The 25,057-nt window shown below is 55.8% G+C and overlaps 6 protein-coding genes across 6 annotated transcripts; 2 read left to right on the forward strand and 4 right to left on the reverse strand.

The window, feature by feature from the left end:
• Positions 1-1,074: 1,074 nt before the first annotated feature.
• On the forward strand, positions 1,075-2,700 carry WHR41_01819 (uncharacterized protein). Its single transcript, XM_069370425.1, has 3 exons — positions 1,075-1,163; positions 1,216-1,590; positions 1,650-2,700. Exons 2-3 carry the CDS (start codon positions 1,555-1,557, stop codon positions 2,580-2,582), a joined length of 969 nt encoding a protein of 322 aa, XP_069232814.1. The 5' UTR covers positions 1,075-1,163; positions 1,216-1,554; the 3' UTR covers positions 2,583-2,700.
• On the reverse strand, positions 2,689-7,545 carry WHR41_01820 (uncharacterized protein; the record flags this gene model as incomplete). Its single annotated transcript, XM_069370426.1, has 1 exon — positions 2,689-7,545. The coding sequence occupies one exon, from the start codon at positions 7,543-7,545 to the stop codon at positions 2,689-2,691; it is 4,857 nt and encodes a 1,618-aa protein (XP_069232576.1).
• Positions 7,546-13,203: 5,658 nt separating this feature from the next.
• WHR41_01821 (uncharacterized protein) lies at positions 13,204-14,760 on the reverse strand (the record flags this gene model as incomplete). Its single annotated transcript, XM_069370427.1, has 1 exon — positions 13,204-14,760. One exon carries the CDS (start codon positions 14,758-14,760, stop codon positions 13,204-13,206), a length of 1,557 nt encoding a protein of 518 aa, XP_069232575.1.
• Positions 14,761-15,074: 314 nt separating this feature from the next.
• On the forward strand, positions 15,075-17,201 carry WHR41_01822 (uncharacterized protein; the record flags this gene model as incomplete). Its single annotated transcript, XM_069370428.1, has 2 exons — positions 15,075-15,693; positions 15,922-17,201. The coding sequence occupies exons 1-2, from the start codon at positions 15,561-15,563 to the stop codon at positions 17,199-17,201; spliced, it is 1,413 nt and encodes a 470-aa protein (XP_069232574.1). The 5' UTR covers positions 15,075-15,560.
• A 484-nt stretch (positions 17,202-17,685) lies between these two features.
• On the reverse strand, positions 17,686-20,879 carry WHR41_01823 (uncharacterized protein). Its single transcript, XM_069370429.1, has 2 exons — positions 18,478-20,879; positions 17,686-18,422 (listed from the first exon to the last, which is right to left on the reverse strand). The coding sequence occupies exons 1-2, from the start codon at positions 20,508-20,510 to the stop codon at positions 18,092-18,094; spliced, it is 2,364 nt and encodes a 787-aa protein (XP_069232573.1). The 5' UTR covers positions 20,511-20,879; the 3' UTR covers positions 17,686-18,091.
• A 1,849-nt stretch (positions 20,880-22,728) lies between these two features.
• Positions 22,729-24,625, reverse strand: WHR41_01824 (uncharacterized protein; the record flags this gene model as incomplete). The annotated part of the gene is made up of 3 exons (XM_069370430.1): positions 24,152-24,625; positions 23,582-23,983; positions 22,729-23,524 (listed from the first exon to the last, which is right to left on the reverse strand). Exons 1-3 carry the CDS (start codon positions 24,253-24,255, stop codon positions 22,729-22,731), a joined length of 1,302 nt encoding a protein of 433 aa, XP_069232572.1. The 5' UTR covers positions 24,256-24,625.
• Positions 24,626-25,057: the final 432 nt, after the last annotated feature.

A 25,057-nucleotide genomic window follows, 5' to 3' on the forward strand; every position in this document is an offset into this window, starting at 1 on the left:
GCCTCAAGTGAACGATTCAATACCGAAGCGACACGTCGACACGTCGAGACGTGTTGACTGCTCACTGCACACTGCACAGTGCCCGGCCTCGTCAAAACAACAAGGACACAATGGTCTGTGCTTTTGTTGCTCATCGGCGCTCCTGGCAATGGAAAGCGACCCCACGATGTGTTGATCGAGCACTCTGGGGCTTCTGCGTATATTCCGGCGTATAGATTCACGAAAGATGTCCTGTTTGTGTGTTTCTCATTTGCGTCATGTTTGTTCTAGACGTGCCTTTGGAACAATTTGATGGTCTGGAATCGCAAAAGCGGCTGATGACGATACCAAGCGTGGCATCTCAGACAGTGATTTACAAGGCAGTTGAGAACTGCAGAGCCTTCACGCACCGTTGAACGAGCACTGTGCACCGCGTCATGATGAAGCGACGTTTTTCACGCACTGTACTTGTCGCTAGTCGTGAAGTCGTAATGACACGGCCGATCGCAGGACTTGAAGATCTTCGCCCTCAAGAAATTCGAAACCACGGGTCAACGGAGAGGCTACCACCCAAGCAGTTTCAGCTCGCGTTCAAGCATCCCCAAGACTTTCCTTGTGTGACGCAGCAAATTTACCTGCGAGTGGACGCATTTGTGTCCCGCATTCCTACACCTTCATCGAAATCATTTTACAATAAAAGACACCTTTTGGAAGATGTCGTTCTGCCGAACCCTCCCGCACTCTCATCAAACCAGACCGTGGCTTGCCGCGCAATTCCCCAGGGGGCGCTAGAGTTCGGCGCGCGTCCGGCGCTCGCCGGCCAAAGCATCGTCGTGGCTAGACAGTCTCAGGTACATCGATGGAATCGGTACGATGACTGGTAAACATGAAGGGGAAGATGGAGCTTGCGGGCGCTCAGAGGCCTACGCAAGATTCCCATTACTGTTTCGCATTGTTAAATACCACATTCTCCCGCATCGCACCTTTCATTTCGTTTAGAGGGGCCGGCGAAGCTTCCAATACGCCATCAAGCCCATACCAAGATTCGCGTCGACAGACACCGTGCACGGAGCTGGGGGAATAGTGCCATGCTCGCGTGAGGAGCGCCACCAAGCACTGCAATAAGCGACGACTCGCTTGAAAGGGCAATAACTCCCCAGCATATATTCGCTTCGCAGACGCAGGTAATACACCCTCAGGTCAGCTCCCTAAGCGTGCAAACTCACACCGTCGAAGGTTCACGCGCACACATCTTGACAAGGATCTCCGCGACCCAGGGTTGGTTGTTGCTTAGCCTTCCTCTCGAGTCAGCCCGGGAAGGCCGATCATATTGGAGTCCGCCGATCCTTTTTGATCCCACAAGAGCTCTTTCCGGGCATATAAGGCCTCCGCGCCTCTTTCTTCGCACGCAGCGTTAGCGACCGTTGTGGAGATCTGATTGAGCTCGGCTCGAGGAAGCGAAGGCGTCGTCGCAAAACCTTGTGGGCGAGACAAAGTCTTTGTTTAAAAGATCCGCTGCCGCACCCCAGGCCCAGATCCTTGCCTCCATAATTCTATTCTCCGCACCAATCGACCATGACGGCCACTTTAACCTTCACGGAGATGGAGATCGTGAGTTCGCTTTGCTTCCTTTGCGACTTATATAAACCTAACTAATCTGATTATTACAGCTGCCGCCCGAGATTCACAAATTCCATACCAAAGCTGGCCAACCTCCGGCTTGTTCGGTTGACGCAAACGTGCTCTTTAAGAAGCTCGAGGCTGCAAAGCGAGAACGGGACATTGCCGACAATCGACGATTGCGCCGGCAAGCAACGCGCGACGGGACCTTTCTTTCTAGAGGCGCGTCGCAAACATCGATCTCGACTCCAGCTTCGCCGCAAGCACAAAAGCCTTCATCACAGGCCTTCCAAGTCAACAAAACTCACAAGTCCCGCCCGAGAACGCAACCATCGCAATGTACCGCAGACGGAAGGCCGGTCATGGACCACAGATCAATGTTCGCAGCTCTCAACCTAGGCCTCGCTGAGCTTGAGGCAATGACAAGCAAACTGGAGCACGAGACTACCAAACAACGAGAGTTTCTATGCTCGCGATGCAGAAACCCAGACATCCCTGACCAACACGATCACTCGAACGACACGTTCCGCCAGCAAGCATCGAAGCGCGCTTCCATGCCCGCGAATCCGTCGCGCCTCGTGGCCGTCAACCACGGCTGTCAAACCGCATACGAGCGGGTCGACATCCCGGACGAAGACCCACCTCAATACCATGCCATGCCATATGGTACAAACGAAGTTGCACAGCCCAGCTACGAGCAACGGCCGCGTATACAGCCCTACGACCGCCCTGACTGGACGCAGCAGTCTCAATGCGGTGCAGCCGATGACCCTGCCTTCTCGGTCCCTTCTGGCTACATTTTTCGCCGACGGAATCCGCAACCAGCCGCAGCCCCAGAGGCCGAACCTGCGCGAAGTTCCAGTATAGGCTATCCTCAAAATCAGCAAGAAGGGCACCTAATCAGCGATGCGGTCAAGCTTATCAAACAAAAGGAGAGGAGAGCGAAGAGAAAGAGCGTGGTGGATTTCCTCAGAAAGCTCTGAAAGAATGGAGAAAATCATTGCTTCTTGATATGCACGATTGATATGCGATACGCGTAATGTCTATATGTACATACCCCCTTGGAATAGCGAATTAAAGCGTAAGGATCTATCCTATCAACCCGTGCAGAAATACGGGCAAAGCTTCCCTGCTTGTCTTCGCCTTTTCGGACAGCATCAATGAGGTCGCGATGCCACGGTCCCTGACATCTTCGTCGAAGCTGTTCCTCCACTGCCTCAACATTATCTCTACACCCAGTAGTTCCTTCTGACTTTTCAGCGGTTTCTTCGCGCCTTGAAGCAGGGAATCCGCAAGCTCGATCCGCAGCAGCTCCTCAACAGTCATCTGCCTGTGGACTTGCTCATCGTCCAAAGCCCCCAGCCGCCAGGCTATGAACGCCCAGTCTTCCTCGTAGCAACCCTTCGCGGCTTCGGAAACAAGCTTGAATGGTGCATGATACGGGCGTCCACTCGCAGCCAATTCCGCAATCACCTCCCGCAACTCACGAGCAAGATCCTCTCTCTGCTCATCGTCCTTGCTGCCGTCCGGCCGAGGAATGCTCGGATACGTCAAGAGCCAGAGCCGCATGGGGAACATATCCGGTAATCTGGCCGGCTGGCGATTGGGATCCTGCTGCCATTGCGGCGTGCGCTGCGACTCGACGCGCTCGATCATGTACTGAACTAGCGGCCTGCAATACTGATGCCAACGCAACCGCCGCTTCTCTTCCATGCGAACCGGGGTCACGTAGCCTCTGGTGTATCTCTGCCAGCGTTCAATGGAGTCGTCATAACAAGTGAGTAGATTGTCAATCACACGACGTTCGTGTGATTGGAGGTGCTCCGGTGTTAGCAAGTCATTAGCCGCTGCGTCTTCGGCGGTGGCGAATTTTCCTTGCTTCAGAAGGTCGGAAACCGTTGTCCGCGACATCGCCAGAGCGCCACTTTTGGAAAAGCGCAAGAAGGTTTCAAATGCCTCGGTGCGAGGTTTGTTGTCTTCTATACGCTTGATGAAGGCTTTCATCGCGGACGGCGGGTTGGCGGCGATGATAGCTTGATCACTGAAGATCTTGAAAGCCTTCACAGGCATGTGCTCGGTGGAGCGGCTGAGGAGCCAGCTCAACAAGTCGTGGTTTCCGAAGGCAGGCGGTAATAGAGATTCGAGGCTAGCCGCGTTGTTCACACGCAAAAACAGCGCTGTCCAACGAGCAATGTTGTCCACGGATTGTCGAACCAAAGGAAGGAAAAGGCGTTGGACTAGACCTCTCTTCTGTGCCGCATCGCTGTGCAACTCCATGTACCGTAGCAGTGCACTTCGAACGGGCGCGTCGATATTGAATGTGACTTGAGGCATCTCATTGCTCTCTCCGTACTTCTTCCATTTTTGCTCGGTCATGGGAGCTCTCTCGTTGAAATCGGCTGCTATTGGGACGATGTGCTCCTCAAGCGCATTCATCACGGAAGCTTCGATGTTGCGGTCATTGGTGGAGCGGAGGATGGCCAGCAAGCTTTCCACGGCTGCTACACGGATGTCCACGTGACCAGACTCCCTGAACAGGTTCACCAGTACACCAACCGAAGACCCTTCATCAATGAACCCGGCGTGGTTCATCAATTGCGCCAGCAACTTGACTGTCGTTACCTTAACAAAAGGGGCGGACGTCATCTCGATGTCTTCAGAAGAGTCCACTCCAGGCGCACGTGAGATCTGGTCTTTCGCGGCGTGTGCCCTGGCACTCTCAAGGATGAGTTGAGCCAGACCAGTTACCAAAGCCTTCGACTCTTCTGCGGAGAGTCTTTTCAGAACCCCGGGGTGGAGCAGGATGCGATGCCAGGAGCTTTGTTCGGGCAGACCAACGAGGGTCTTCACGACGTACGGAACAGCGGATCCTGGCTTATCAGAACAGGCCAAAAGTTTCACAGTTCTGAAAGCCCACCTCACAAGGGCTGGCGAAGGGTCGTCTGACGCGCAAATATCGCTGACCAGTTTCGCCGCAAGCTGCTCGAGCAACGCTGGTGGAGTATCTTTAAGGAGCTTCGACGGGAATGCATCGAAATCGCGTTGAGATTCAATAAAGTCGGAGTCAAGGAAGAGAGCTGGAAACCTTGGGGCGGTCGGAGGGAAGGGCGCGGACAGTATCTTCGAGTCGGCCTTCGACTTTGCGTCCACGAGCAACAACGATGCCGCTATGAAAGCCTCCATGGCGTCAGGCGGAATCATAGGCCCGAATCTTTCCAGGTCCCAGAAATCTGGAACCCGAAAGGGCCCAATTTTCGGACATGGGGTGTCGAGACTGTAGGTGGTGTCTTTGCCATACGTCGGGTGAGTAAAGCAATCTAGACACGTGGGCTCAAGCTTTCGCTTCTCGGAGACGACCGGATTCAATATCGGATCGGGATTCCACTCTTGCAACTCGTCTGCTTTGTCTGGTAGTGGGAGTGCCGGAGGCGATCTCTCAGGAAAGCTGACGGATTCAAACTTAGAAGGTGGCGCGCCTGCATTAGTAAAGATGTCTCCCCAGTATGCCCTAGCTTCTGGAACTGAGAGTCGGCCTTCCGAGAGTGAGCTCGTCGCATATGCCCAAGCAGATTCCCTGCGTCTCCGCAACTCCTTCTCGTCGCACCATGAGAGATATATCCCCAGAGCCCTTGCATAATCGTCGACGAAGCATCCGATGGCGGCCTTGGTCTCTAAATCCTCAGGGACGGGCCGTTGTGCATATTCACGAGGTAGAAAAACAATCTCACGAGCCCGTTGTTCAAGGAAAGGTAGAGATCCGCCAGGAAGTATGCCCTCAACTGTGATGACGTCCAAAGCTTGGATCGGCAAGCCCTGGGTCCAGGGCGCCTGTAAAGCAGTGACTGCCGGATGCATGGTTGATCTGTGCTGTCGCCATAGCTCGTGTCGCTGTGCGGCGAGCTCGTTGATGAATCGAAGAGATGCAATGCTTGGATCCCTCACGATAATCTCGCCCGTACCCCAGACTGCCAATGGGCCATCAAATTCATGGTACTGCAAGCTCTGGTTTCGCTCATCAAGCCCCAGCTTCTCAGCTTTGAGTAGCGAGCTCAGTGTGTCATCCCAAACGACCGCGAAGACCTGGTCTTCAGATATACCCAAAAGCTTGTGAAGCCGTTTGATACTATTCAGGCGAACTTGTACAATATCAACAAAAAGACGCTGTACTTCTGACCAATGATTGGCGTAGAACCCTGGCTCTTTCTGGCACATGGTAGCCGTCTCTAAAAGCAGCAGAGTGATGCCATTGCCTTTACGGACATTCGCTGCAATGCTTGCAACATCGGTATCAATCCTCAGGTTTTCCGGGATGCCAGACAGTAATCTCACTGTCTCGTCGCCGCGGAGCATATTCCAGGACCTATAGAAGGCAGAGACATTGGGGTCCCTGTTGTATCGACGCGCCCAGATCAAGACATCTTGAAGAAGATCCAAAGAACCCGATCCGACAGCCATTGATGCGGCAGCAGTGAGCCAATGAATCCGTAAATCCGGGTTTCGCTCCCGTTCAGCCATCAGTCTGTACTTCGACACCTTCTCCATGCCATCATCCAGGCGAAGTTGATTGTCGGTTGTCAGTTGCAGGCGTAGCAGATCAAGGTCAGGGTTTGCCTGCTGGGAGGTAGCCTCATAGATGATCTTCCCAACCATCCACTTCAAGTCATCGCCCTTCGCCAAGACAAAGCGTTCGAAAAGATCGCGGGATTCGTCTTCTGGAAGCATTGTGAAGAGCTTCCTCGGAATAGGGCATATAACGAAACGAAGCTGGTCAAAACCCTCCACGTCAATGCTCAATTGGCTGGACAACTGCCATGTGAAGCGGCGGTATCGAAATGCGAGCTTCGCTTCTCTAGTTGCCTCAATGAGTGATTCGATGTCGTTCTGGAACGTCGGGAAGAGATTTGAGAGGACTGGCTCAAAAGCGTCCGGATTGCGCTGCCACAATCTTGTGATATCCTTCAAGTATTCCTGGTACTTGACTCCAAATGCACGTGACTCTGCCACGATGTGCTCGCTTGCGCACATTGACATCAGGCGAACAGTCTGCAGGGCGAACGCGAGAGGAATTTCCGGACGAGCAAGACGTCGAATGATGGCGAGCATTGCTGAACCAAGCCGGCCCTGATGCCATTTGTCTTTCCTGAGGCGAACACCATTCTCCACAAAAATTTGCAAGACTTTTGCAGCAAAGACCGTACTTTTCGGTATAGTCGGATGCTCCGCGGAAGGACCAGGGGGAAGGGCCGTGAGCAGTGATTTGTAGATCCACAACTTCTCGTCACCTCTGGCAGCTAATTTCAGACACTGTTGTTGATACCAGTCCGTGTTTGTCGCCATCACTTTGTACATCTCGAGCTCCGGGAGGGCTTCATGGTTGATCCATGAGTCCCTGAATGCTGGCCTGCATCCATACACCAGCGGCACATATGCGTCCAGCAGGGGGCGCCGGTCAGGATTCCGCGCATTTGTAGAGCCGTGAATAACAGCAGATGCCAGCACCTGCATCAGGTCTGTGAGAAGTTCCTGCCTCTCATCTCTAGCGGGTTCACTGGTGCTGCATCGGCCGACATACTTGCTGAACATTTTGATATGGTTGACAGAGAAGGTAGCCAGCAGCGCAGCGATTCCATCTGTCCCACCCAGGGCGCGCCACACGTGGCCGCATCTGTCGGTGCGAAACCATCCGTAGAGTGCTTTGATTGACACACTACGAACGTATATCGAAGTAGTTTGACGTAGGCCGAATGCCAATGCCGTTTCGTCCGGACATGCACATAACCAGAGCTTGTATATCCGTGGCGGCTGAAATTCTGCAGCGATGGCCTGGATGAGTTCTTCTGAGATGGCGATGTTGTCGTTGGAGGACAGCGCTAGTTTATGCAAATAAGGTCCGGTATGTCGGGGATGTGAGTTTCGCAGGAAAGAGATATCCAGACCAGAGGACATACTACAAAGCAAGACCGTTTGGTGTCTGTTGCTGTTGTGCACGAAAACAGCAGGGGACAAGAAAGCTTGAGAGAGGACGAGGAATGGCTGTGAAAGAGAAGGTCACTTGTGAGTTATACATAGATGGTAGTCATAAAGAATTTCTGATCATCAGGACTTGTTGCTTCGTTGCGGTGTCCGCAAGCGTGTGCGGTCCAACACCGCCGAGCTGTACACGCATGATGCAAGTCTCCAACGGCGTCTCGACATCTCCAGGCATCGAGCATGCTCGGCAACAAGCCGAGGCGCCCGGCACTTGCCGCACCCCTCCTTGATGCGACGACAGGAATCCTCGCACCCTACCCACCGCAGGGCTAACGATCTATCATGGGGCTTCTACTTCTGTGCTGTGACACGAGCATGTGGAATGAAGATGATTCCCCTCGGAAATCCAGCATGAAAAGGACCGCAGGGACAAGCCAAAGGGACGTGGCTAATCACCCAGCCCCCGGGAAGTCCAGTCACGCATCCCTCCAGACACTTCACTGAAGGACTCAGCAGAACTTCTTGAACAGCCAACTTGAATTACATCCATCTCGTATCGACATAATGTACAGGGTGACATGCGTGGAGTTCTTTTTTTTTTTCCAAGTGCTGAAGAAAATGCGATCGCTCAAATCGATGCAAGCGCAGCTAGCCGCCAGCCGCAGCAGTCATTTCCGCAAAGAGCCCTTTCGGAATCACATCCCTGCAACCCACATGCCTGGCGTGACCACCTCACGCCTGGGATAGAGCAAGCCATATGGTGGCACACAATAACCGCGGCGGGCGAGCTGCTTCTCGACTCGCCCAGCCCTCTAGAATGTGATCATCTCCTTTCTCACCACCGCATACACCTCTGGATAGGCGCATGATTCGACCTGCGCCATGATAGAAGGACTTCCCATGCGTGCTTTACTGGCGACATCTTCGTCTGTATCGATCGTTATTCAGCTCTCGTTTCGCCGCGACTACAGCTCCATCTGAGTATCTTGCCGGTTCTATTACAGCGACAGCTGGCTCTTCGAAAGAGGAACTAGATTGGCCTGCGGCGAAGCTTTATACCTCATTCACTTGCTCAATTTCAAAAGGATCAACGAAGCCAGTCTCGCGACACCATAGACCGCAACGCGTTCCCGTGTAACAAGGCCACACCGCCCGGCGTCTAGACCAAGGTCCTAGAACCAACTACACCGCAGTCTGTTTGTTCCCAAACATCAAGTGCACACAATCGCAGATCAAAGCGTATCATGGCCTCCCCAAGCACAACCTCAACCCCGTCCGCCCCCATCGAAAACGACGCAGCAAACCTCGACTCAGAAACCTCCTCCGGCCTCAGCACGCGAACGCAGGCCGGAATCGGCGCCGCATGCGGCCTCTTCGGCCTAGCAGCCGTCCTCGCCCTGGCCCTGCTGTTAGTCAGAAGGCACAAGAAGCGACAGGAGAGAGCCGCGCGGAAACACTCTGATCGCGTGCGGCGGTCACGGCGGGCCGCGAGGGCGGAAAGGGCTGCGTTGAAGGCGCAAGAGCAAGAGGTTCTCGAAGGAAGGGAGTCGGGGCGGAGTGGTGAGGCTAGTGGTGGCGGGCTAGGGTATGTGGAGCTGGGGATGGATACTACGCGGTTGGGGTTTGATGATGGATCTAGGAGGGATAGAAGGTGAAATAAGGGAAAGAGGGCAGTGTTTGGACGGAAATCTCGATCTTTTTTTAGGCTATAAAGAGCCTGACTCTATCACTCATCGTTTATCTTTTTCCGCAACAAAGCAGGTCGTCGTGGACTCACAACTTTCTCAACCAGCAAGTGACGGACTGTCATAGTCCTCCAAGAAACCCCTCGAATTCTCCAAGGCTTAGGAACAGAAAGTACCCTCAATCACTCCCCCAAACACCCAATCTCTCAATTCCCCTGCGGAGTCTCGCAGACCTTGCACTGAAGTTTACACGCTGCACATTTTCTCCCCACAAACCTCGTGATCAGCTCGTCCACGTACCTATCGCACGGGATGCCCTGGTCCTTGCAATTGGTGCACTGGTTCGGGTCGCTGAAGCCCAAGTCAGTTTCGCACATGTAGTGCGCGTGCGAGTAGAGCCTCTTGCGATCGGCTGTGGCGTTCTTCCAGCGCCTCTCATCCGCGGACCAGTATTGGCCCTCGGCTAGGGGGTGCGCGAGGGTCATGTTGGTGAGGTGGGTGTTTCTAGAGCTGTAGTCGAAGTGTGCTGCTGAGGGTCGAGAACGGCGGGGACGCGAGGGGGTGAAATTGTTTGGGGCTGTCGTTGTCTCGATGGTTCGGGACGCGATGGTAGGGTTGGCGCGTGAGGTAACAGCCTTCTTCGTTGCCGTGGTGGACTTGTTGGGCGCAGGAGCAATTTTGGTGCTATCGCCCGATCTGCCGTAGACGCCTCCCGCAGTCACTGACTTCTTCTGAAGGCGCGAGGCGGCCTCCTCCTCGTTGGCCCCCTTCGAGGTAATACCAGCGTTGTGGTTGTTAGGGGCAGATGTAGTGCCATCGGGATCGAGAGTCTGGATGTAAGCGTCGAGAAAAGGGCCAGCCTGAAGGTGCGACGCGATACTGTTCAGAAGCGGCTGCTTAGAGATCTCTAGAACTGCACCCTTTGCATGGCTCATGACGAATGACAGTCCCTTGTCGATGCTGCTAAAGCAGCCAAGTAGATAGGCGGTAGTGAACCCATTCGCGGCCAACTTGTCACGCTGGACGTGCATGCGGCGCCCGATGAAGCGAGCAAGTTCGGGATCGGACTTTTGGAGGCCGGACATGATGTTAGCAGAGCCGAAGCGTTCGAGCAGGAAGGTGACCTCGGCAGCGTAGACTGGGAAGAGAGAGCGGAGTTCTTGAGACAAGTGGAACTTCAGATCGTCTGATTCAGACTGCACGGCGAGGATGTAGAGCTTGACCCTCGCGCAGAAGTGACGGTTCGTTTCCGATGTGGAAGTGATGCTGAGATCATCCGCGTGGATCTTTGGCTGATACCTGACGGGGTGTCTGCCGCGGCCATGGACCTGAATGTTGACACTCCGGGAGGCCGGGATGTTGTCGCCGTGCTGGATCCATTGAATCGCGATTTTAACCATCAACACATCGTCCAGTTGCAAAGAGTTGATCGTGAGAATCGTAAGTTTTCCGAGTTCCTGCATTTGGTTGCCCGAGTTTTCACGAGATGCAATGCCAATGAGCTTGTTCAAGACAATGCTTGGTATCTTCGCGACTTGTTCGGGCATCAAGATGGGCATGGGCTCATTGTCGAACACTAGCTTGAGCTCGCCGATGTCCGCCATTCTGGTTGTATGAGAGAGCTAGGCGAAGTGGATGTGTGTTTGCTCTTGAGGTGGAAGAGATGGTGGAGGTAATGTGAACGGATGAAGCTCATAGGTTTCTACGTAGATAGGTGACGCATTCACTTCCCTGTTGCCGCCTTAGGCGCTGAAGAACATGCAGGGTCTCATTGGACAAAGCGTCCAGATCCAGGTCTCAAGTGGCATTTGCAGTGAAGTGCATAAACGGAATCGGCCTCTAAAAGTGAGTCCGGCAGGGGGCGTTGATCCGACGTAACTTGCATAGTTCAGCTCTCACGACTTGACTTCGCTGTTGAAACCAGTGCCTGGACTGAGACATTTTCGTCGAACTGCTGTCAAACGCAACCCTCTAATAGGTCGGGAGGAGACGGCAGCTTTTTGTGAGAATATTCTTGCGTGAATGATACTCCATGCGTCATTGTCAAGGTCAAACGTGGAAAACTTCACAAACAACCTATAAGAAATTTGGGTTACGCCTGTAATCTAGGGATGCAAATGACTCGTTGAATCAGCAAATCGCCATCTGTTCACTGTACCATGCAAACTTAGTTCAAACGTAGGTGGACTCACTAACATCGAGCCGCACATTGTGGTCATCTTTGGAGCACATGACAGACAATGCTCCCAGCCACCTCAATCGCCCCGATAACACCGAGCATTCCTGGTTATGCAATACGCACAGCTTCTGCTCGCGTGCGCCGTCACATCCTCTTCCACATAGATATCGCAGGATACGCCACCCTTCTTACAGTTCGCGCAGCGCTCGACGTCCGGCAGGCTGACACCCAGGTCCGTTTCGCACATCAAGCCCGCGTGCGCGAAGATCTTCTGCCGCTGTGCAGAGAGCTCGTTCCAGCGTTGCGGCGTCACGGACCAGTACTCGTTGCGGGCAACGGGCGGCTTCAGAGTGAGTCGGTTGAGACCCGTGTGCTGCCGGTGGCTGAAGTCGAAGTCGGCGGAGGAAGGGCGCGGGCGTCGGTTTCGGGGTTGCGTCCAAGGGGCCGTCGCGAGTGAGGCTGGAGTCGGGGGGTCAGAGTTGCGGGCTCTGCGGGCGGAGGATCTGGTGCGCAGGGGTATGTCGTCTTCTTCGTCGTCGTCGTCCTGTCCGCCATCGTCATTCTCTTCACCGTCGTCGTCGTCCTCGTCCCTCTCTCCGCTGCTGTGCGTAAGAGCCACGGAGTGGCGGCCAGACGTGGAAATAACGGATTCAGCGGGGTTATTTTCAATGAGCGCGTCGAGAATGGCCGTAGCCTCCAGGCTGTCCTCGATGCTGCCGCAAATTGCCCTCACACCCTCGTCAACGATGTAGTCATCCGCGTGGCGGATTACAGAGATAAGGCGCTCCCTCGCGCTGATGCAGCCTCGCAGCGTCGGCAGGATGGCATCGTTCGCGGCCAGCACAGCTTGCATGCACTGTAGGCGCTTGGCGATGAAGCGGCTCAGTTGTGGGTCCGTAGTTTGCAGATCATGAATGAGATGCGCGGAGGTTAACTGGTTGAGCATGCAGACGATCTCGTCCTTGAATACTGGATAGTGGGGAGCACAAATCTCGCCGGATACATGTCCCTTCAGATCGAGAAGGCCAAAATTTGCGGCAAAAACATAAAGCTCCAATCTCATGCAGAAGACATGATGCGTGTCCGCGGTGGCCGTATATTCGAGATCGTCATCGTGCGTTGCCGGTACGTAGCGGACGGGCCATGATCCCTCTCGGGAGACCTCAATCGGTCCATGCTTCAGGAACTGGGCGTTTGCGCCATGTAAGGTCCACAGCACTGAGCATCTGATCAATGCGTGGTCAAGCTGAGGAGACGCTTTGATCGTAATTATAATCAGGTCGCCAAAGTCTTGATGATCTCCGAAAGAAAAGAGCTTTTCGAGAAGCTGCTCTGGGATACGTTTGGCCTATTCTATTGTCAAGATTGGAACCAACTCCGTACCAGGCAGAACAAGCTTGACCATGCTTTTGGCGGCCATTTTTCTGATGATACGTTGTTTGCGGCGTGGAGTGATGTTAGAAGTCGAAAACACGTCGAGGGATGGAGAGCAACCAAACCACAGACGGTAGACGCGTCCGGTTGCTTATTCGTCAAAGTTCACCCATGGCATTATGCACGCGGCCGCGCAGTGCGACGGTGACATGCAAACGGCTTTGCAGCACTAGAAATGAAGTGTAACCAGAAATGTGACCTGTCGCAAGCTTTCAAGACCCACCCAATGATTGACTACGCACGTTGACCGAGTGCACTCGCAGTTGGCGCTTCCTCTGCATCAGGCCATTTGATTTCACATTCAAGACCACGTACTTTTCGTGAGACATAGCTCTATCAGTCCTCTCTCCCATCAACCTTCCCCCTCCCCCAGACCTCATCCGCATTCGCCTTCCCCTTTGTCTCCGGCACGTACCACGCGACAAACAGCCCGAAGACCAGTGCAAAGCCCGCGAAAAGGAAGTACACCTGGCCCTTGCCGACCTTCTCGCTAAGGACAGGAAAGAACTGCGCGACGACAAACGTCGCGATCCAGTTCGCCGCGAGCGCCCACGACTGCGTCGCGCCAACGGCCTCAGGTCCAACGAGCTCAGAGGACAAGATGAAAGGCACAGGACCAAGGCCCAAACCGAAAGAGGCGACGAAAAGGAGAACGGCGACGCCGCTGAGGATCGGCAGGTGCTTGATGATGCCGAATGCGAGGAGCAGAGACGAGGTGCCCATACCGGCTGTGGAGGCGAGAAGGCAAGGTTTGCGACCGAGCTTGTCGGTCAGGGGCGCGGAGGCGGTCGTGACGACGATGTTGAGGACGGCGACCATGATGTTGAGCAGGGCGGAGTTGGAAGCCAGCAAGTCGGCGAGCAGGCTTACGCCGTACATGACGATGCTGTTGATGCCGCATAGCTGCTGGCCGACCATGACGGTTGTGACGGCGAGGATGGCGGGGCGGGAGTTGGAGTCTTTGAGAACGGAGAAGATGGTGAGGGGCTCGATCATTGTGGATTTCGTGGCGGACGTGGTGTTGTTTGTGTGTTCGTTGGCGGCTGAATTGTCTCGGTTGGAGATCAGGGCTTCTTCCTCGTCTTCCATGTGCTCTTCGTCCTGGTTTGTTCCCCAGCTCTCGACCTCCTCTTCGATGTCTACACGGTGTCCGCGAAGCTTACGCAAGGCTTTCTTTGCACCAGACGGCTTGCCGTGATCTGCCATCCACCTCGGGCTTTCTTGTCCGCCTAGCAATAGTCCGACTGCTTGCAGTGCACCGAAAGCTCCTCCCACGCCCAGGATGATCCTCCAAAGCGATCCCTTGCTCAAGAAGTATCCGAGAACTTGTGTGATGAGAATGCCAACATTGGTCATGATCTGCGTGAAAGCGCCAAAGAAACCCTTGCTCCTAGGCGGTGCCGTCTCGCTGATGTACAGCGGTACTATGACAACCGCGGCTCCTGCACCGAGACCCGAGATAAATCTACCCAGAGTCATGGTTCCGATATTGGGTGCCAGCGCTTCAAGTATAGGGCCGATTGTGAAGAAGACAGTATTGAACAGCATCGTCCGCAACCGCCCATACTTCGCGCCAAAAGGTCCAGCGGACAGCGCACCGATCAGGCCGCCGAGCGTGAAGAAGGAGCTCACAAGCCCAAACTGAGTCGGGTTCATTTCTATGCATTGTGGTAGGCCCGCGACACCAGAATGTTGCTCCTCGTGCTCTTTGAAGTAGGTGACGAAGCGGGCAAACGCCGACCCACTGATGGAGTCGCGTTGGCAGGTAATAACATCTTGAGGCGCGTTGAGCTCGGCAAGATGGTAGCCGAAGAGAAGAGGGCCGATCGTCGCCGTAAGAAGGGTGTATGCGAAATACGGCGTCAGATCGTGGAACGGACTTGTAGAAGCCATGGCGGGGCCGAATGAGCGCGCGTCGGGTACAGGCTGACAGTGTCGAATGCTGTGTATCTGCGACTATTTCACGAGGCTGATTTGCTCATTATGAAGATGTGGTCAACCTCCAAAGTCCAAGATGCGAGATTGCCAGAAGTTGAGGCGGTGGCAGCACGTCATGTGCACGCAAGGGCTGGGATATCAAGCGAGACTTGAGATGAGGCGTGGGGAGCTGCAAGCATGAAGTCGGAGCTTCCCGCCGCGGCAGACGGAGTAGCACCTCGTCAGCATGCACCTGTACTCATCTTACAGGTCCCTCGTTCCTTGACACGTGAGCTGGGTACCTGAATGTACCTGAATGTACCCAATTCCGTTTGTCCGTGTGTCTTCGTCCCTTTCGTGGACAAACCACGACCTCACGGCGGCAAGGCCATCACAATCGCATCCATCCACAGTCGGCGTCTGAAGCCGTTCCCGTCCCAACACTCTTGACCTTTGATGCACAACTACTGTCCCTCACCCCTCTGTCTCCTCCGGCGCTTATAGACTTTGTTCATACGCCACAAGGTGCGGTGGCAGCGGCACAGCCTACACCGTCGATCCCAAAGGATCCAATGCTATTTCTCCGCCGGCCACATTGCCCGACATCCGTCTCACGCCTCGGTGCTGATCTCCAAGCTCGCCACATCCTCCACGGTCTCCGTAGTCGCGATCCTTAGGCGCGCACATCTCGTTCGCGTGGGCTCTATTAGCTACGGGGGAACAATTCCCAGGCTGCCTGCACGTCACGTCTTTCTTGCCTCGGACGTGGCGGATCGATGTCAAATCCCCCGAGCGCGACGGCAGCCATGGGGCCTCCGTCCGCCGCCGCTGCTCGCAGCGCCTTCGCTGCTCAATCCGCCGGCCCCCTCGGCCAAACTCAAGCCCAGGGTCTCAAACGAGCCTTCGAGGGTATGTCGCCCATTATTCCATGCTTGCTCTCAACCTCCATGTTGGCCTGTGATTATTCCTTTGTCCCATAATTATTTCGCGTGTCCACATTCTGCTACTTTACAAGCAAACTTTGACCTTGCATTTTGCTGCATGGCTTTGCATCTTTGCCTTCGATTCGTCTCCTTCCATTCACCGAATTGTCCACGTGACCCGCGTCCACTTCGACAGACTGCTCACACCCTACAGAGGCTCCAGACACCCCACCACTGGTCAAGATGAATGCGACGCCATACGCACCTCAGCGGCATATTAACGATCACTATGACATCGTGGGTTTCATCAGCAGTGGCACATACGGCCGAGTATACAAAGCGGTGAACAAGCGAAACAATCCCAATATTCAACCCGCCAAACACCCATCCGGCCGCACCATAGAAGCCTTTGCAATCAAGAAGTTCAAGCCCGACAAAGAAGGCGAGTTGCAATATACAGGCATCTCGCAATCCGCCATCCGCGAAATGGCCCTCTGCACCGAGCTCAGCCACCCAGCCCTCATCCACCTTGTCGAAATCATCCTCGAGAGCAAATGCATATTCATGGTTTTCGAGTACGCCGAGCATGACCTCCTTCAAATCATCCACCACCACAGCCTCCTCCCCCGCACGCCCATCCCCGCCACCTGCCTCCGCAGCACCATGCACCAGCTCCTCTCCGGCCTCCTCTACCTCCACCAAAACTGGGTCGTGCACCGCGACCTCAAGCCCGCAAACATCATGGTCACCTCCGCCGGCAGCATCAAAATCGGCGACCTCGGCCTAGCCCGCCTCTTCTACAAACCCCTGCACGCCCTCTTCACCGGCGACAAAGTCGTCGTCACCATCTGGTACCGCGCCCCGGAACTCCTCCTCGGCAGCAGGCACTACACGCCCGCCATCGACCTGTGGGCCGTGGGGTGCATCTTCGCCGAACTCCTCTCCCTCCGCCCCATCTTCAAGGGCGAAGAAGCGAAGCAGGACAGCAAGAAAACCGTCCCCTTCCAGCGCAACCAGATGGGCAAGATAGGCGAGGTGCTCGGCTTGCCGCGTAAGAGCGAATGGCCGCTGCTGCCCGCCATGCCCGAGTACGCGAACCTGCAGTCCGTCGCCATGCACAACCCCGCCGTCAGCCGCCCGCTCGGCCTCGACAAGTGGTACCGCAACACGATCGCCAACAACAACTATGCGGCGGCGCCTCCGGACGACGCCGCGCTTGATTTGCTGCGCAGACTGCTCGAGTACGATCCGCTCAAGCGCTTGACGGCCGAGGAGGCGCTAAAGCACCCGTATTTTGTCGGCGAGAACGGTGCCGGCAAGCCGCCTTCGTGGAATTGTTTTGAGGGGCTGGAGACTAAGTATCCGGCTAGGAAGGTCACGACGGAAACGCATGAGATTGGTGGGACGGGGAGCTTGCCGGGGACGAAGAGGAGTGGGTTGCCGGATGATGGGTTGTTGAGGCCGCCTGTTGCGAAGAAGATGAGGGAGGGGTGAGATGGAAGAGTTTAATCCTTCACGACACGAAAATGGATTTGAGATGGCGCACAAGATGCATCAGGGGATGAGAAGCCAGCCAGCCATCGACAGTGCTGAGATGGTGTCCGGCTAGTCACACGGCACAGCAGCAAGACCCATTTGTGCGCGAGAGCAAGAGGATTTCCCGCCTCGATCTTCAAACTCCGGCGCACTGAGCCTTGACCAGAAAGAGTTTCTTTCAGGCAGGACTCATTGGGCGCTGCACGGCTAATAGAGATTGCCGAAGAAATGAAGCAGACGACAAGCCTGTCGAATGTCGAGTCCTAGAGTAGGAGTGCGAGAATGTCTTTCCGAATAGGGAAGGAATGGACACACGAGGTGGTCTGCAGAGTGAAGATACTTATTCCATAGCCAGACATCACCAGACAAATTAGAGACCCAGATTGCTGAATAAACAGCAACCTCGGACAATGCAAAGCCATGAAGCCAAAGATCCATTGCGTGCTGTTTGAATTGTTTTTCCATTTGATTGAGCCTGATAATATATTATTCTCTACGGAAGATCCTCCTCTTCATCCCATCCAACCCTGATCCTGTCTTCTGTGACCCTTTTCCCAAGCAGAATTCCCCTCAAATCCTCAAAACCAAAACCCAAGATTAGGAAAATAAGTTAAGAATTAGTCCCTAGTGTGTACTGCCCCCAAGTCTGAACTCCGAGTTCTCATGCAGATGCTGTGAGTCGCTTCGCTTCGCTAATCCAATCATGATGCATGCGCATATCTTCCTTTCCTCTAATTTGTTTTTTTCTCTTGAGTTTCCCTTCTTTTTCTCGTGGTAGTAGTGATAAGCAAGCGCAAAATATACAAACATGACAATAAGGAAATATGTGTGTGCGTGTTTCGCCGAGCTTAAGAGCCCGCGTCGATCTGGTCAACAACGTTGTGGTTGCTGTACCAGTCCCAGTCGACGCAAGTTTGCGGCATGACGTTGGGGATCTCGAGGATGTCCTCGGGCCGCGACATGACGTTCATCGCCAGGCCGCCGGACAAGTGCCACGCGACGTGGCAGTGGAAGGGCCAGACGCCGGGGTTGTCGGCTTCGAATTGCAGCGCGGCGAAGCCCGAGGCGCGGATCGTCTGGATGTCGCGGCGCGCGGGGTTGGGGTGGTTGACGGTGCTGCCGTCCCAGACGCCAGGGCCTTCGTCGAGCACGTACATGTTATGGCCGTGGAGATGGAAACTGGGAGGAGGGGTTAGTGTTGAGTTTGAGGTTGCGAGGTAATGGTTGGACTTACGGGTGAGCGAAGGGGGTCTTGTTGGTGACGTTGAGGACGACGGTATTGTTCTTGTCGAAGTTGTGGACGGCCCATTGTGGCTGCAGGGGGTAGGAGACGTTGCCCTCCGCGGCCTTGAAGAGGATGGGCTCGTTGAAGTTGGCGCGGAAGGTCTGGTTGTTGATCTGCCACTCGTAGTTGCCGGTAGCGTTCATGACGAGGGAGAGCTCGAGGTTCTGGACGAAGGGGTTTGGCGACGGGGTGATCTTGTAGTCGGGGACGGTCGACTCGAGAGGGTCGTTGACACACTCAGTTGAGTTGTACGCCGAATACGTAGTGGGGAGTTTAGACGTGTCAGCGTGATCGTAGTAGATGGCGGCCAGTGTCTGAGGAGCCTCAGATCCACCGCAAGCTTCACCACCAGGGGCAGAAACGCGCATCCAGTAGGCTGATTGAGCGAAGTTGTCGGCCTTGACAATGACATCGCTGCGCTGACCAACACCAAGGGTGATGACATTGGCCTCCCTGGGCTCGATGGGAACGTAGTCGACAGCGATGACAGTCATCTTGTGCCCGTCAATGGAGAACTTCATGATGCCGTCTGCGCCAATGTTGGAGAGACGAAGACGGTGGGTCTTGCCACTCTCGAACCTGAACTTGGAGAGAGGAGCATTATCGACGCAAGTCCATTCGATGTCGCTCTCTAGGTTGCTGGCAAGCCACTGAGAGCTGTTGTCGTAGGTTCTCTTGGAGCAATCATGCTGAGCACGGCCGTTGATGAGGACGTTGTCGCTGACGGGAGGGATGACGGAAAGATCGGTGCCGACGGCGTCAGCGACGATGGAAAAGTAGGGGACGTGGAACCAGTCAGAGATCATGACGGGACCGATGTCAATGTCGTAATCCTGCGAGTTGGGGCCGTAGATTTGCATGGGACCGACAATACCACCGGTGTACTGAGCAGAGTAGTGGGCGTGGTACCAGGAGGTACCGTGGATATCGGCGCGGTACTTGTAGGTGAAAGAGTGGAAGGGAGCAATTGGGCACTGGCCGACGGCGGGAACACCGTCATACCAGGGAGTCTCCCTCTGGAGCATGCCGTGCCAGTGAACTGAGGTGCCCTCGAACGGGTGGCCAATCTGGTTGTGGACGGTGACTTCGATCATATCGCCCCAGTTGGCTTCGATCAGAGGACCAGGGAATTGACCGTTGATGAGAATGACATCGCGGAGCACACCGTCAGTAGAAATGCGGTCACGAGTGATGTTGAACTCGTAGTACCGAGTGTCGCCGGTGTCGGGAAGATCGCCAACAACAGTCGCATCCGAGTTCTTAGTCGTCTTGTCACCCCAGGGAGCACTCGTGTAAGGCTTGCCATCTTCGCTGTCGAGCCACTTGGGGAAAGTCGGGTTGCAGAGGGTTCCCCAGGTGGAGTTACCGACCTGTTCCATGTTGGTGAGAGGAGTCGTTGGAAGTTCGCAGTCGGTCGGAACAGGCTTCGTAGGCCAGGGCTTGTGAGGAATTCCGGTTTTGCTGGGCTTGGTGGGCGGCTCGAAAGGCGCCTTCGACGAATGAGGGGGCTCAGGAGCGTCAGAGGGGTCTGACGTTGGCTCTTCCCAAGAGGCTGCGGTGACCCATGCGATTGCCGCCGGGCAAGCTGAATGAGTCGCAGGGCAAGAGGTTTCGGTGACGTCGATGGTGGTGTAGACGGTGCTGGTCACAGCCTCGTAGACCACAGTGACGGAAGGTGATTCGGGAGTCGCAGCCCAATTTTGAGGAGACTCCTGAGCGACCTGCTTTGCAACGGCGTGTTGAGTAGGGGTCCAGGCGGGAGGGTGTGCTGGGTAGCCCTTGGGGGCCTTTTGTGTGAATTGAAGTGGCGTGGGAGGCAGCGAAGGAGGCGATGCTGATGCCGGAGCTGGTGCTTCTGAGCTGGGCGGTATCCACTGGCCGAATGTCCTCCAGTCGATTGTGTTCATGTTCTGCCAGTCGGGCCTCTCTTGGGCGGCGACACTGCCGACCGCCAGAGCGGTCATAGACCACGCACCGCGCATAGCGAAGCGAGTCTCTCCGGTGAGATATGAGGGAGCCTACCTGTACAACGAGAAAAGATTGCTGTACAGTGGAGGGAGGAGGAGGGTGTCACGAGGGACGGGTTAGCAAGACAGAAGCAGTAGCTGGATGGTCGAGGTGTGTGCAAGAACGGAAAGCTGCAGAGAGCTGAGTGTGTATTATAACAACAACAGCGACGAACCGCGGCCGAGACGGCACCAGCCATCGCGAACCATATCTCAAATGCTACCCGCTATGGTAAGGCCCTGCCCAGAGACAAGACGCCATAGCTACCGGGCAGCGCCCAGGCCGCAGGGCTGACCCAAGAGCCTGCCAGCCATGCGATATCGACGCCGAGCTGAGACAAGGCTGGTGAGCAGAAGGCGGCGTGAGGCCAAGGTGAGAGTGCAGGGCAACAAGCTGCAAGTAACAACCACGCGCGGCGGGTAGGTTCAGCCCGGTCCGCCACCTGTTTTGGGCCTGGCGGCGAGCCTGTTTCAGACTCGACGATGAGAGCTGGCCTGACTGACGTTAGGCGGTGGGCCGAATGGAGGAATCGAATCTGCAATCGATATGTCGTGCATCACGCTGATATCCTCATGCGAGCTCATGCGAGTGTTTGCATGTAAACATGAAGCCTCAGGCTCAGCCGCAATGCAATGCGAGGCGGCACACTGCAGTGTTGACGAGGAGCAGCAGCCAACGGCAGCGACTCCGACTCGACCAGAAGGGCGGGAGGCCGGGGGCGGGAGCAAGCGCGAAGCTTATTCCGTCTCCAGTGGCTCGGATCAAGCCTCCCGAGTTTCGCAGGACAACCGCACATGTCTCAAAACAATGTCTGCCTTCGCAGCCATCGCCGTTGTGGAATCGTCATGGGAACTTTCACACGGCAGACGTCTAAATGGGGCTGTGCCTGGCCGCTTCAGCAGCATTTCTCCGCGGCCTGGGCACTTCATTGGCAATGAGACCACGTGATGCTGTTGACAATGCCAGAGGCTGGTAAAGTCACATGATCGCATCGCGAATTCGCCAATATACACAGCAACATGGCCCTTTCACAGCAGCCTGTACCACCACCGCCGCCGCCATAAAGAGCGCCCGCAAGCCCAATACCGCCACTCAGCACGCCGTGACGACACCCACAACGGTATCAAAACGGCCGTTGCTCAGGCACGTGTCCCCACCTAGAGCAGCACAGCGGGTTGCCCAGCGCGGCCACAACCGCAAAGCCAAACGCTCGCTTCAAGCCATCCCGATTTCACGCGAGACATATACCCGCCATCATCCAATTCTCCATCTTTGCCTGCGAGGCTGGGACGGCGTCGGTCGGATTGTGCGCCTCTCGACTTTTCTTCATGCTGGGTATGATGCCATGCGTTCCAGATCTCGCGACGGATCTCGGTATCACAGACGATCTTCGTTCCCGCGTGAGCAGCGTGCTCTTCACCTTCGCTGCCGTGATGGTTGGTGGGTGGGCCGGCGTGCTAACGGCTTTGCATCCCTGTCCTATATTGCAGATAACATGGTCGGGATAGAAGTGCCGGCCGCGACGATGATTCGATCTGAGTTTAGAATTACTTATATGACAGACGACGTAACCGGATCGAACGTGCCGGCCGCGATGGTGATCTGAGATGACTTCGAAACGCGCGCCTACTATTTTCGGCCGCGTATCTCTAGAGAGCGCCTGTTCTTTGCAACGATGATCATTTACGCAGGACCTTATCACGTTCCATCCCATCTTTGCTGGGGCAACGGTGTGCCTTTGAGATCCTATATCAAAAGGCTCGCGCTCAGCTTGCGAACTCTGTCCAGCTATCAGTCGTTCAACCGAACCGCGACCTGATCTTTTCCATTTCATATTTGCAGGATCACACATGTCGTTTCCCCAAGTACATGCCCACTTGCTCAATTCTGCCTCACATCCATACAGGCGTCATTCATGCGTTGCGTGCATCATCATCCACTTTCACACCCCCGATGCGTAAAGTCAGTAATCAAGATGTTGAAGTATCGGCATTAAATGCTAGACAAAAATAATCTATAAAGGGTATCTCTCCAGTCCAGCGGCGTCAGCGATTCCAACGAACCAAGCCGCACAAAAATAAAAGAGCCACCCAGAAATCTATGGCCCGGATGCTAATCCAATCCAATTATGACAAAAAACGCGAACAAGAACGCCTTCGCTGCTTCATACGCATGACAAAGATCCATCATCAATTAAACAAAGGACCCCGCCTTCGGCGGCCCCCGCCCGCCCTCGACCTCGACGTAATACGAGCTGAGCGGCGTGCCGCCGAACGGCAGATCCGGGCTCGCCGCGCGGCCGCGGTCGCGGTCACGGTCGTTGACAATCGCCTGCTCCGGCGGCGGCAGCGGCATCGTCGGGGCGCGCCGCGAACCGTCCGCGTAGAACAGCGCCGGGTGCGTGAAAGGGTTCGCGTCCTTCGAGTGCGCGGTCGAGTGCACGTCGCCGCGCAGCATCTCTTCCGCCGTGAGGTCGGCGTCCCACAGCGCGCTGTCGCCCAGCTCGAGGTTGGCCTGGCTGTGGTCGGAGTTCTTGCGGGCGGCAGCAGCACCCGCACCGGGCGGCACGTTGTTCTTGAGGCTGCGGCGGCGCATTGAGGAGATGCGCGTGCCGTCCTGGGGAGGCGTGCTCCCGTAGCGGTTCGAGTAGGTGCGGATGCGGAAGACCTTGCGGTAGAAGAGCCAGACGAAGGGGATGTTGGCGACGATGAGCGCCGTCGAGCTCTCGCGCACGTACCAGTAGACCCAGAGGTCGCTGAAGGGGTCGCTGAAGGAGTAGACTTTGTTGAGTATTGCGGCGATGATGACGAAGACGCCCAGGCTGAAGACGCCGACGAGCGGGATCTTTTTGGAGAGCGGGATGGAAATGCGCAGGAACATGGGCAGGCCGACGGCTAACATGGCGACGTCCGAGCTGAGGTTGAAGACTGCGTTGGTGATTAGGTGGTTGGTTGCTGCGTCGCATTGGACATTGGGTGTTGGAACGGCCCTGGGGGAATTGTTAGCTTCATGTTGATATGATTCTTTGGCGCCATTGCAAGCATACCAGTAATTGTGAAAGGGTCGGCACCAAACACCCAGGTACAATATCTCCATGAGAATAAAGGATCCAATGACGTAGCCGAGGAGCGCCTTGATCGCAATGTTCTCTCGACGCAATGTGGTCAATCGCAGATACATGATAAGCAGGCACGCTTTTGCGCCCCATACCGTCACGATCTGGCAATTCTCCACCACCAGGATGAGCTTGCTACCCAATGTCCGCTCGTCGATATCCTGCTGCGTCATGTGGGCAATGTCGTAGCCCGGCGGTAAAAGGTTGGAGGAAGTGTGCTCCACTATGTTGATAGTCACGATGACTACGGTGTAAAAGCATAGAACAACCATCATCAGGTATTCATCGGCTTGGAATCTTCGGAAGGAGCCGAGGGCCATGCGGCGGGATATGCTGCGTTGGGGTTCTCGTCAGTCTGGGTTTTGCATTGGGCTTTCGCGGAGGGATTTGCTCGAGGAGGTGTCGCATTGGGCTTGGGTATGGCGCTTGTGGGCTTGATGTGTGCTCGGGCATGGGCATGGGCTTGGGTGTTGGCGCGAACGGGGTGTGGGAGGGTCGTACAATCGGCTGATGGCAATCAGCATGACCACGCTGTACCAGATCCATGATTCGGTTTTGAAGGCTACCATGGCTTGGTAACCACTGGCCGAGCGCTCTTGCTGCATGCGGGTGTTTCTGCGTATGGGTGGTGCTGTTCTCTCCGGTCACGGCTCACGGGTATTCCTGGGGCGTGTCGTTCTGGGCGTCTTCTCTGGCGCTCCAGGCACCTTGCGGCATATTTCCAGGCAAAGCGCCTCGCTGGTCGGGTCGCGAGCGCAATCGCTCAGCAGGCGGAGGGCGCCGGGGGGCTGTGAGAGGAGCGCCTGGCGGCGCGGGAGAGGGTGAGGTGGGAGACGTGGGTGGAGGCAATGATGTACAGTATCTGCGGCCGACGGAGGAGAGGTGGTGAGCGCAGAAGACAGCGAGGGCGAGACGGTCTTAGTATACTGGCGGCCCGCCGCCCTCGGGCCTGTCGAGCAGGGCGTCGATTGCGGTGGACAGACGAATCACGCCGGTCGATCGCTGCGCCAGCCTGCCAGCCCTCAGGCCGCGCTCCGAGCGCATCGTCCGGTCCAAACTCTGCCGAGTCGCCCCACCGCGCCAGCGCTGTCTCGTCCGCGGGCCGCCAAGCGCGCACTCAACACATTCGCCCGCCAGACGGGGTGACGGGGTGACGGGCTGATGGAGCTGGAGGGCAGCTGTGCCTCCGTTTCTTCGCCGCTGCATGCAGACTGCAGACACTCCCACGACACCGCCCACCCGAGGCCTATACGAGCCCTGCGTAACGCCGCCCTGTCGCACGCTGTCGGCTCCCTCTCTCTCTTCTGGCCTCGAACCCGCCCGCCGTTGCGAGCCGCCGTTCGTGCCCTCGCCCGCGACCACCGCACCATCGCCCTGCCCATGGAGAGGGCGGTGGGCCTTACCGCA

This window comes from Cladosporium halotolerans (genome assembly GCF_011745625.1).
Source record: "Cladosporium halotolerans strain TM138-S3 chromosome Unknown Sca4, whole genome shotgun sequence".
In the NCBI taxonomy this organism is placed as follows: domain Eukaryota; kingdom Fungi; phylum Ascomycota; class Dothideomycetes; order Cladosporiales; family Cladosporiaceae; genus Cladosporium; species Cladosporium halotolerans.

Coding starts and splice junctions, on each gene's coding strand:
- WHR41_01819 (XM_069370425.1), top strand. CDS start 1,555: ATGACGGCCACTTTAACCTTCACGGAGATGGAGATC. Junction 1,591..1,649: donor CCTTCACGGAGATGGAGATC/GTGAGTTCGCTT, acceptor TGATTATTACAG/CTGCCGCCCGAGATTCACAA.
- WHR41_01823 (XM_069370429.1), bottom strand. CDS start 20,510: ATGCGCGGTGCGTGGTCTATGACCGCTCTGGCGGTCGGCAGTGTCGCC. Junction 18,423..18,477: donor AAGACCCCCTTCGCTCACCC/GTAAGTCCAACC, acceptor CCCTCCTCCCAG/TTTCCATCTCCACGGCCATA.